The sequence below is a fragment of the Lepisosteus platostomus genome, chromosome 6 (assembly GCF_059453375.1).
Source record: "Lepisosteus platostomus isolate fLepPlt1 chromosome 6, fLepPlt1.hap1, whole genome shotgun sequence".
Taxonomy (NCBI): domain Eukaryota; kingdom Metazoa; phylum Chordata; class Actinopteri; order Semionotiformes; family Lepisosteidae; genus Lepisosteus; species Lepisosteus platostomus.
In genome coordinates this window covers 62,462,717-62,475,431 of record NC_142616.1, presented here as the reverse complement: position 1 = coordinate 62,475,431, position 12,715 = coordinate 62,462,717, and the positions used below count along the sequence as shown (strand labels likewise).

Below are 12,715 nucleotides of genomic sequence, written 5' to 3'. Positions count from 1 at the left end.
ACAAGTTCTTTGAAGATAAGGAATGCTGGGTTTGAATTCACTTTTGAAAGCATTTCGTATCGTCAAATGAGAACAGCCACCCTTTAAAGAGGTTTCATTCAGACATTGCAAAATAACAACTCATTTTAAAACTTATCTTTGCAGTTTCCTCAAGACCATTAGATGCTTTTGGAAATTATTTAATTACACTGCAGTTTTGTATCATTGTGGACATGTCATAGGCACGCACTTCTTTTTTTATGAAGCCTACACTTCACCTTTTTCCATATTCCATGTTATGGCCAGCAGCATGTCACCCTGCACCTCACATCTGACAGCCTCACAGCAGATGTGAGCCTGGTCAGTACCTGGATGGGAGACCTCCTGGGAAGAACTAACATTGCTGCTGGAAGAGGTGTTAGTGGGGCCAGCAGGAGGCGCTCACCCTGGGGTCTGTGTGGGTCCTAATGCCCCAGTGTAGTGGTGGGGACACTATGCTGTCAAAAAGGTGCCGTCCTTCAGATGAGATGTAAAACCGAGGTCCTGACTCCCTGTGGTCATTAAAAATCCCAGGGTGTTTCTCAAAAAGAGTAGAAATGTAACCCCAGCGTCCTGGCCAAATTGTCCTGTATCAATCATGGCCTCCTAATAATCCCCATCTATGAATTGGCTTCATTACTCTGTTCTCCTCCCTACTGATAGCTGACGTGTAGTCTGGTGCACTATGCCTGTCGTCGCATCATCCAAGTAGATGCTGCACATTGGTGGTGGTGGAAGAGAGTCCCCATTACCTGTAAAGCGCTTTGAGTGGAGTGTCCAGAAAAGCTCTATATAAGTATACGCAATTATTAATTATATTCTCACAGACTTTTGTCAGAAATTATCTGTAGCCTGGTGCCACGAGCCCTGTGGGTGCCTTACTGTAAGATGCAATGTGAATATCAGTGCAACACTGAAGTGGAAAACGATATGTAGAAGTCTTTTCTTTGCATGGTACTAGGCTTAGTAAATCTGTCTTCTTTGCGGTCTCTTGAACACCTGTTAATGGTTCTTTTGTGCCACTGCTGGACCTTGAGTTTGCTTTCAGGTGACTGGAGTCTGTGTTACTCGATCCGCATTGCTGACTGTGCATAAAGGACTGGGCTAAAAGTGGCTTTGCGTCGCTGAATAAGCTTTGATTACAAGGTGACATTGCAGTGCTGGCCTTCCTCAGACGGCTGTGGTGTTTCATTTCCAGTGCTGCTGCACTTTTAAAAACAACTGGGGAATATTTGAATGCCGCAAATTATGCACCCATTTTTTTTTTAAATAGTAAGGATTACTTCAAAAAATGCTTATTTTGTATTGTGCTGCAATAGGGGCAGATTTTAAAACATTCCCCCCTTTTCAGGTCTCTATAGCACATGAAATAAAAATAATAAATACAAATTCTGGCCTCACGTTGCATGCACTCAATATGTTTGTTTCACACTAAATGATTCATATTTTAAAAGTGAATTTGCAGTTTGACCATCAATAATGAGAACTGCAGCAGTTTCCTTGCTTGGTGAGTGCTCTATGGGAGATTAAATTATAGCTCTCTGTTTATTAAGCAAAAAATGGGAATGCTGTCTTTTTAACGATGAAGAATAGCTCCTTGTTTTTGTATTATTTATACCCCTTATTTTAACATGACCAAATCAGTACTGTACTCTAACCTATATTAGAAGCCAGGCTCAATTAATCACTTTTTTTATACATTTTCTTTCTTTACTCTTCCCAGCCTGCAGAATTGGATGCCTGGGTAAGCAGTGCGTGTTTGCTGTTAATCTTACTTTCTTTTTTTATTTAAATGTCATGTTTTCATTGTGCATTAAAAACAGAATCTGAGCATGCATATACCATCTCCATTGCTATGTTTTAAGGGTATTCAGCTAGAAAATTACATATCATCTGTGTGCCGGTTGAAGTTATTCTCTTTGTCAACAGGCAGAAGCTTAAGTATGGGACTGATTGCACTGTATGGAGCAGGGGTATAATTTGTGGAAGCTTTTTAAAACTCATCTGCCCCATGAGATAAAGCTTTACTAGAACAATTAGTTCTGAATGATTGATCAACATCATGAAGATTTATAATCTTTTAAATTCAATAAAAGCAAAACTGTGTTTGTTTGGTCTAGAACAGCTCCAAGCTCCCTTTCAGGTGGGATACAGTATATCATCTTATTCTCTTCAGTGTCTCATGGATGTGTGTTCATGTCTCTTTTGTTCCATTATTAATATTGATGAAATGTTTTGCGTCCGTTTGCTTCCTTTTGCATTGACTTTAAAAAGTATTTAGTTAATTTTTTTCTTGTTTTGCTCTGCCTTTGTACTTATGACTAAATCAGTGCTAAATGTAAATTCATTAAATCATTAGATTTTTGAGTTATCAAATGTACACTACCTGCTTTCGAATGGTTTGAGGCTTAAAATGACTTCATACTGGCCTATATATTTTAGTAATGGACAAACACCCCATGTATAGAACAAGTGATGGTCCCATGTAAAGGCACAAGTTAGGACATTCAACAGTTTAGATACACAGTTAACTTGCAAAAAAGACCTTTCATCCAAGTATTAAGTAGTGTTAAGTATCGTACTTAATACGATAGTGTATACAAAAAACGTTAATAAAATGATTTTAAAATCAATTTTAAATTTTACTGCCAGCCACTGCAAAGCTGTGAAAACAGGAATGATCTGCTCACAGGTCTTAAATCTGATTAGGGTTCTAGTTGCGAAACTTTGAACTTGCTGAAGCCCATTGGGAACCACTTAGGAATAGCAATCGCAGGCACTGTTTCTATACAGTAGGTACTATTCAAGGATAACATGTTCAGTTGGACTCCTTTTCTAGTGGTTGGCTGGGTCATTGCACGATTGAGGTGCATTGACTCCAGCATGTAAGATACCATATGAGCACCTATAAAGTCTCACCTGTTGTTCAGGGAAAAGACCTACAATTTCTTGCCTTTACTATAGAGCAAGATATTCCAAAAGGTACTGCTGCCTGTCTGTGCCAGTGTGCATTTGTTAGAAGTGGGCAGTAATACGATACTAGCAATATGTGGAACATGGTGCCCCAATTTGCATTGCCTATGTGCTCCTGCAATGGAAGGAAGATCAGAGCAGCACCTGACATTAATCCTTCTTCACTGTTTGACTGATCTATGAAGAAAAATACTCCAGCAAAGTCACTTCCTGGAGGCTCTTATTCATTCTGTGAATAACGTTGTCCAATCTTTGCCGAATCGAATTGCCCAATATGTACCAATACGTATATTTACTAGACTGTCAGTCTGCATGTTACGTAGCAAAAAGAAAAGGCAGCCTGTAAGCTTTCATGTAAATAAATTTTGGCATTGCCAGTTCTTTAAGGGACCCTTAGTAGTTTTATCCCCCAAGTGCATGACTGAACATTTCACAATGGCTCACCTAACACATTAAGATTTCTTATAGTTCAGTCACCAAAAAAGTTCCATCTATTATATACATGCTCAATTCACAACCAGTTGACTAATAACTGATTTGGTACTCAACTGTTTAACCATCAAGGCAGTATGAATTGAGTGGCATAAATTAAAGTCTTACTACCAGTTGGGAATGTTGTAATAGGCTGCTTCAGGGGTAGCGTATAAGGGAGTACCCCTTCTGTGATTTTGGAAGCCACACACAATGGATAGTTCGAATGTGCTTTGCATTGTTTCCAAGGAGGTTTTTTAGCACATTAACAAAGTGATCAGTATTATTTACGAGTTGTGAAGGCATACCACTGCCACAAAGTGTAGATTATAATTGAGTTTATCTACTATAGATAAGTATCCTACCCTAATAATAAGTCCGATGTCTAGTGATCTTGCTAATGGAAAATGTACAAAAATATCATTATTTTTTCAGAAGGTATGCATATCTGTGTATGAGTCACATGAACCCTTGAAAATAATTTGTTCAAGGCCATATGGAAGTGGTATTGTAAATTGTAAATTTATTCACAGGAAACAAAGCCATAACTTGTATTTGTAAATACAAGCAATAGATGTTTGTTATTGCATCCTCTGAAAATCTGGGTTTGGTCTTTGAAGTACTGCTGCGATACAGTATATGAGTAGACAGTCTTTTTTTATTTCTCACTACAGTATGTACAGTATGTGTCGAACTACTTGTATGTGTAAACTCTGTTTAATTATAAACAGAACCATGAATTGCTTGCTGCTTGCCTCTCTTCCATAGTACCAGCTTTTCTCTTCTGCACAGAGCTCTTTCTTGTTTCTTCTCATGTTTAGGGATTGTCACACATTCCAACACCAGCAGATCATTTACTTCAAACAGAATATGAGATCAGCTCTGTTCATGGCAATTATCCTGCGGCTGTTTCTGATATCTTTCTGTGGAGTTTTTTTCTGACTTTCCAGTGATCCAGTCAGACAGTTCAGCAGTAAAAGGCAAAATGCATGAATTGGGAAAACAAGATCAATGAACGCAAAGCAAGAGTTCTGGGTTCATAATTAATAATTTTCCAGTTCATTATACTTTTGCTCCCTAGAGTTTTGCCTCTTTATCTTGTAAATTTAAATTAAACCAAAATGACCAATACAGACAAACAATAGGACTTTTTTCTGACCTGTTGTCAAAATTGGGTAGCAGATAGATGGATGTATGCTTTTCTATTATTTTTATAGCTCAAATGCTGAACAAGTTCCTAATTATTTACATTACAACACTGCCACATTTTGAAAACAAGACTAGGAGTAACAATCATGCAGTGATTTTCATTGCACATCAAAGACCATGACATATGCATAGGATATTATATGTATGTGATTTGGTACAGGTCAGTTTAATGTGAGATCCATCTGCCCATGAAATCTGTAAGGCCCACAAAGAATGCAGAACAAAATTATTTGTCTACATTGCAGCAGAAATGGGTTGATCTCATTCATGTTTGCCATAAATACCTGTGATGCTTTCCCTGGAAGGTTACTATTTTTATTTTTTTTGTTTTATAAAGCATTTTAGCTTCTTTGCACAATTGCATTGTCCTACCTACTTGAAGCATTTCTTAAACAAAAACAAACAAACAGCTTTGAATGGCTGATTTATTGCCGTGCCTGAAGCAGGTGGAGAAGGTGTGTAATTGAAGATTTGCTCATTCAGTCTGCTGTGTCTGATTAATCTATCAAGCAGACAGAGGATGAAGCTTTTTGAAGACAGTGAGTTGAGCTTTTTTGCTTTTCCGTTATGGTTTCTTAGAGCGATTATTGCCTGTGCCAGCTACAATATTGTGCATCGTGTGCATCTCATTGTATGTTAGTTATGTGAACTCCAAGTACCAGAGGACTGTGTCCACCCTAAACTATCATCTGGTTGGACGAAGAGAATCCTAGCTCTTCGAAAGATTTGATTTTTAAGAAGATGCATAGAAGTGGTCGACAAATTAACATTTCAAGATCTAGACAATCAAGGCTTTTGAGCTCTACAGCTCTACGCATGGTATTCAGTCACATTAAGGAAAACAAGTGTCAAAAGCTCCAAAAACATTTCTGCCAAACCATTTGTGCTCTGGGTTTATATAGTGTTTTAACAAACAATGAAATTCTATGTTTGTGTCATTGGTGATTATCATTATTTTCTACAATTCTTTTTAATATAGAATGTTACAACAAAATAGTAGGTTCCTCTAAACTGTTTGACAGAGAAGACGCAACAACAATTAGTAAAGGTCCCCAGCTACTCACATATCATACTGTACAGTTAAGTGTATTCATTATAGTGTGCTAATTTGGTGTAGGTGACAGCTAAGAGAAATTTTTGCGTGTGTCAGTAGGCACCAATAGGCAATCTAATTTAATGTAATTTTTCACTGCTACTGCCTAGCATCTAGGCTAATGGCTGGGTGCTTGCAACAAACAGTATCGCAGAGTAATGCAGTGTTGACAAGCTAGATTTGGAGGCATTTATTGGATTGTATAGTTGCCCATAGTGCTGAGCTGCTGCATTCCATCCTAAGTTAAAGAATTCCCAAGTTAAGGGACACTGTAACTGTAGTTGGAAATTTATCAGCTAAGGTGGTAAAGGTGTTTAAGGAAAAGAAGTTCACATGATTTGAACAGGCAGCACAGTTATTTTGGTTTTGAACATAACTCATGGCAGTGATTGAATAGTTTTAGCAACACCAGTGACGCAAGCTGTGTTTAAATGCATGACTTACAGCCATTTGTCATGTTGCGGGCTCTACCGTGCCTGACGAGAGTTAATGCCCATTGGAGGTACAGTGCATCTTTCACTGACATCGTTTCAAGACTTCAAAATAGCATCAGCTGATTGTATACCACCAAGTAGGAGGAACCTGGTCATTGTTGGCTAGTGACATGACCCAGGCATGAATGCATGCCACCTGCATCACAGAATTGAGCCTGCGTGCTTTTACTGCTTCGTCCGAAACCCCATTTTTTTGTACGATCTTCGAGTCACTTTGGCAGTGTCTTCTGCTTTCGGTATGCTTTTTGCTGGAGGCAGCATGTTTGAGATAGTGTGAACAGCAAGTAAAGGCTTTCTTGCTACACCTACACAAGGTTGTGGTGAATGAAAGAAATGTGTGGTACAGGATTCTCATTCAGCATCAGGATAGGAACAGTTGGCCCTGGCACATTAAAGGCACACCAAACTTCCCAATATTTCCAGATGCAGGATCCACAGTTGGGTTGTTCTATGCCAAGTTGTATCCTAGGTCGACTAAATAGAAATTTAACCAGCATGTTGGAGAAACCCATTTTATTTCCCCCTTCTTCAATATAGCACAATCTGCTCGGCTGAACTTCTTTCGTTTGATTTAAAGGTTTTTGTGCAGCTTGAACATTCAAGTCAAAGATGTATCTTGGCTTACCTTTTTGTTTTTATATTGCCTTCTAAGAGTTGCTTCTTATTTCTCAATCTCATCTCCTTGTTTTTCCATTTGCACACTGGAAGGCTATTACTAGTTACCTTTTTCTCAAGCTGATAGTCTCACCTAGATATCAGAATTAAAGCACTTCATCCTCTGCAGTATCACAATGTGTCAGGAAGCTGAGATGTCCCGATTGGTAATGCAGCAAGCAAATTATTTTCTAGTAGGTCTATAAGGCTGCGCCCTCTCTGATAAGTTCTTTCTTTAAATGATTGCTAAGGCCTGCTCCCAGCTTGAAAACGGGAGAGATGAAAATCAAGCACAACCTGTCAGAAAGAAAAAGGTTTCACACTGAGCTTTTTTTTTTTGTTTATTTTAAGACTGCTGCCTGATCTCTTCCGTTGAAGCCTGATCTGTTTTCTCTTTTATAGGCAAAGCAGCTGGAGAGGAAAGAAGCAGAGTTGAAACTGCTGGACACTTTTTATAAGGAGCAGCTAGCACACCTTGAAAAGAAGGTAAGGGCCTCCACAACTGGAGCTTGCTTCAAACAAAGTAGCAAGGGCTACCGTCCATAAGCTGGAGACTAGTTTGACTGGCCTAGTTTTTATTACTGTGAGCCTGGAACAAGGGGGTCTGTCCTGAACCTGTACTATTACCATATAATGTTATCATCTCTATATGTAATATATCTTAATTTATATCCATCTATAGTGGTTATTAATACATCAGAAAGAGTCCTGCAGAAAGTAAAAGTTCCAACCAGTATAGACAACACTACAGACAAGTGGAGACAATGGAAAAAGATGGGAGACTTTCTTTAATATCAGAATTGATTTGTCTTAATGACTGCATCTGTTACACGTCTGTTAAATACCAGAAACTTGGGTATTTGTCTGAGTGCACAATTTTGAATTGAATAGCATAGAATAGAACTTTCATACTAGGTTGATTCTATTACTTATTTTGTAACCAGACCACATTTTCAAAAATTAAAAATGTGCAGATATTTTAGCAATAAACATGAGTGTAACACGTAAAGATTATATATTCAATAATGTTTTACGTTGTTGTGTCAATGAAAAACTAAAATATTAAAGAGAATTACAAATTCAGCAATAGTACATTTTTCAATAGCTATCCTTAATACATGAGACTATTGGATCTTGAATGTCAGTCAGCACTTTTATATCATGTTTTAACACTTGCTTGTCTACGTAAGCTTTTAATCCTGTTGATAAAATTTGAGTTTATTATTGTTTATAATTTTGCTTTATTTTGAAGGTAAAATGTCCTGAGATTCCGTGTCTTAAAAGGCACTGTAGAAACTAAAGATTTTTATTATTATTCTTAATGACGACCACACAAATGGAGTTAGGTTTCTAGTAGGAGAACAACTCTTGAGGTATTTTCTTTTGATCAAGTGGTGATTTTCTTTTTGTTGTTGCTTTTTGTTCAGATTCCTTTTTCAGCAATGGACATTTTCTAAAACGTAAAATTGCCTTTTTTTTGCGGCAGATACACAATTGGAGGTTTTCTTTAAAATTGCCTTTATTATGGCCCTTTTGTCATGCAGCATCCACTTTTGTATTCTTTGAAATTTTGGAGTCAATAGCAGTTAGTGCCTGTTCTTGGAGCTGCCTGTATTTGCTGTGAAAATGGAAGCAATCTGTGGTGACCCACCAAAAAGTAGTTTCTTTGATAATAAAATTGTATAAAGATACGCCTCTGACACTTTCCTGAGTCCAATAATTCAGTAGGTAACAAAAATTGTGTGGCCTGGAAGGACTGTTCTCACTGCAGGTACACACATCACAATCTTCATGTATCTATTGTCTCTGTAATAGGTGATGTGGCAAACTTACTTCACAGCTATTTTCTCTCTTATTCATGCTTTGAAAGAATGTGTGGCTTTTTCTTTTTTTTTTTTTTTCACCCAGAGTTTGTATCACGCAGTCCTTGACATTTTGTTAGCGCATTAAAGTCAGGGTGCATAGCGGAAAATAAAGGTTTGCAAAACATTTTAGCAGCGAGGACATTTAATTTGTTTTGTTTTTTTTAAGGCATAGGCAATAGAGTGGTTGGAATAAAAAAAAATGAGTCACAGAGGTCAGTGTTAAGGATTCGATCTATTAATCTGTTTGCCCTTCGTAACGGGCTCTGTGTTGCATTCAGGCAGAAAGGGAGAAGTGTTGAGACATCTCCAATGCTGCGAAATGGATCGGAGACCTGGTATTTTAATAGCTTTCCCCTTTGCGGGCACACTGAGCGATTTTTAAGTGAAAGCAGTGCAGCATACCGTCTTGTTCCATCACTATGGATAAAGCCTTTTTTTTTTGCTTAAGTGCTTTTTTTTTAATTGAAAGAGAATCTACATCTTGTTTAAGATGGCCCTCTATGACCTGCTCAACAGTGCTCACCATGGTGGCTGCCTCTGATATTCTGACCTACTGTATGTAAACTTTATTATTTTAATGGCTGAAACGTAATACACTATTTTTAAGGTATAGAGTTCAGATTCCAGGGCAAGATGCCCCAAGCAGGAGAACAATATCTCCACACTTACTGGTTAACACAGGACCCACAGTTCACATGCTGTTACTGTATATTTTATTGTAGTAATCTTAGCCTACAGATGTTTTCACAACAAAGGTCCTTTTCTCCATAGCTCAATTCCTAGGTCCCTGTGTTCTCTCTGGCATCCTTAGGTTCTCAAGTCTCCTTGAGGTTCCTTCTACTATGCACGTCCAGGAGGTACAGTACACAGGCATTCACTGCTCACTCTCCTAAACTGTTCAGCAGATTATTATAATCTTACTTCAAACCTAAATGTAACCTATAGATCTTAAGGAGAAAGTGCTGTACTGATTCAAACAGGCTACATGAAGCATATCTTTTTCTTGCTTACTGTCTGTATATTTATTTGTTTAGCAAAGCATACTGAGATGTTTGTCTACATGAATTGTGCACTTAATGGAAATGGGGATGATGATGATGATGATGATGAATGGAGATTTTAACAAATAAATTTAAGAACTGTGGCGACACTGATATACAACCTTTTATAGATGCCGTTCATGTCTGAACAGGGACAAAAGCAGCTCCGACACCTCTGTCTCATTAATGCTCCTCAGGTCGGACCTCAGGTGAATGTTAAGATGCCTGGGCCTCTGTGCCGAGCAGCTCAGCTGTTTCATGCCTCACCCTGCTCTGCCAGCCAGCCAGCCGCATCCCGAAAAAGAGCTCTGTGTGCGGGAATGCTAATCCACAATAGCTTATCTGCTTCCATTTCCACCTGAGTGGAATAAATTGATTTTGTGTGTCCCTGTCAAGTCAGTTTTGTTCCTTTTGAGTCATTTCCAACAGCTGGCAAAAGCAGAGCTCTCTGGCTGTTGTTTTATTTTAAATGATATGCAGTGCATTGATTGAGCACATGATTCATCTCCTTTCATTCCTTTTCTCCCCAAGTTAGTCATTTCCAGAGTTCATATCATGGTTCTCCAGCTTGGTGCCCTGAAGCCTCGGCTGGACCTCCTGGCTATTAATTGTTGTATCAGTGATGAGCAGGAAGCCACCAAAAATGTGGGTTATGTGTGTAAGGTGTTTTAGCCAATTAATTCTGTTTAACCCTTTCCGTGTTCCTCTATCATCACTTGAGACACTGCCAGGGAAGCTGTTTGAGTGACCTTTTGACATCCTCTCAATCTAGCAACTGTACATCAAGGGAAGACTGTTTTCTGCAGTTTCAAAGAGTAAAGGATTTACTTGAAACCTTATTTTAAACCTCTCTTCAAAACCTGCTACCTGAAGGTTTTGCCGGTTTCAGCTTTGCAACTAGAGGGGATTAAAAATAAAATACATTTATGTAAATATAACAGATTCTTTACATTAATTATCAAATAATTTTTGCGGTGATGGAGTTTAGATCAAATCAGTGGGCATTCTGATTGCACCATTCATAATGAGGCATTATGATTGAAGAGAATTCAGAGATCCTACAAAAAAAGGTCATCATGAGCTCTTAGGTGGGTTAAATGATATTGGTGATAAATTCTACCAGCAGAGTAAAATATACAGAACTATCTCACAAAAAATAGTTTGTGAAAAACACACGTCAATGCAAATATTTTTATTTTTGCTGGACAAAATGAGATGTAATAATATTTTGTATTATAATATCTGCTGTTTAGCTGTCTTAATATATCCTTATTCCAGATCAACTACAGCTTGATTTTACTGTGCTAAAATGTTTTACTTATTAAGAACCTCTTTAGCTTTCTTGACTTCCCACAATGTAGTATTAATGTGTTTCTTGCCTAGGCTTGTGCTTTGAATGTAATCTGATGGAAATCTAAAACCAATAAAAAATGCCTCTTGGTTCTAAATATTGCTCATATCTGTTAATTTGTCTACGTACTGTATTTTTTCCTTGTAGGTTAATAAGCAAGATACTGAAGTAAATTACTAAATTATTATAAGCCAATTTAAGTTAAGTAAGCAGATTATCTTTGAATGTGTAATTTAACTAATAAAAAGACTTAAAGTTGAAATGTTGATACCCCATTTGTAGGCTACTGCCGGAAATAAGTTTAAGTAACTTCTAAGTTCTGTTGGTTTTAGTGAGAAAGTCAGATGCAGCTACTGCAGTCACAGTTGTTGGAAATTAAAAGTAAGCTTTGCCTCTTGACTTATGCAAAGTGTGTTATTGCAGTGGAAGTGTTTATTACATAATAAATTTGATTTTATTAAAGTGCTGCTAATCTTGAAAAGGGAAGAGGTGCCAGGAGCAGAATGGAGATGTTTGTGGAATGAGGAAGATAATAATATCCAAATAGTGTCTGCCTAATATTATGAAGGTGTTTACTTTGGGATTTATTAGAGGCATTCCCATGAATGCAAAAACGAGTAATATTTGCTTTTGATGAGCTGTTTATAGATCTTTTAATCATTCTCTTCTTTTGTATGTGTAGATGTTAACATGTTCTCTTGTTCTCTGATACTGTTCCTTAATTTCTGTTGAGCACACTTCTATTAATTTTCTATTAAATGCTGCTCATCCTATTTAATTTTTGCCCAAATAACTTTAAAACTTAAAAAAAAAAATGTATTTTCCTTTAGTATTCTTATGTCAGAGGTATTCTACAGTATCCATATCTGGTAAAAGGCATTTTTTGTACAGCAAAATCTAAACTGTATTTGTATTTACTTAATTTGGATGGGTGGTCACTTATACTTTAATGTGTGAATCAATATTCTCTATATTATATATGTGCAGAAGCTATAGATTACTGCACAATAGCACTACTTTAAGTTAGCAGGCTGAGTGTTTAGTGTCAGGTAGCTCAGTTAGAGCAGTAGGCTTTCTAGTTCATTGTTCTTAGTTGGAAGAAGAGATGCTTTGGTGTTCTGACCTGTTCTGAAGCTAAATTGAAAAAGTTCTCAAAGATTACCAAAAAGGTGAGAATGAAACTTCCTAGTGTTAACCCCTTTGAAAACTTTAGAAGTGAAATGGGAGGGTAATTTGTTGGATTGTTTGGGAGAAGAGGGGACTTTTTAAATAACAGAGTGACTGCTGTCATTTTATTTTTTACTTGGGCTGGAATGCTCCTAGTAGATTATGGATGTACTTACCTCAGAAGCCAAGTGTGCCTTGGATTCAAGCTGTAGGTGTTGATGTGTTGACTTGTTCTCTATGCTACAGTACGACTGGTGAAGTTGGGAGTGAGAAATTGGCTGAAATGAAAAGAAGAAGAACTGAACTATTTGATGTGTGTAGCTTGCTCTAGAAGAAGTGGAAAGAACACAGTTGTTTTTTGTGATAAAGGGATAAACATA

The 12,715-nt window shown here is 37.5% G+C and overlaps 1 protein-coding gene across 2 annotated transcripts in view; it reads left to right on the top strand.

Annotated features, from left to right (window-relative positions):
* LOC148662066 (MICOS complex subunit mic25a-like) overlaps positions 1 to 12,715 on the top strand; it is a 147,879-nt gene that overhangs the window by 32,010 nt on the left and 103,154 nt on the right. Inside the window, exons 5-6 of one of the 2 annotated variants that reach the window (XM_088636767.1) lie at positions 1,742 to 1,762; positions 7,315 to 7,398. In XM_088636767.1, coding sequence (XP_088492893.1) covers positions 1,742 to 1,762; positions 7,315 to 7,398 — 105 coding nt within the window. The remainder of the gene's footprint in view (positions 1 to 1,741; positions 1,763 to 7,314; positions 7,399 to 12,715) is intronic. The other variant, XM_088636766.1, reaches the window with a different exon arrangement.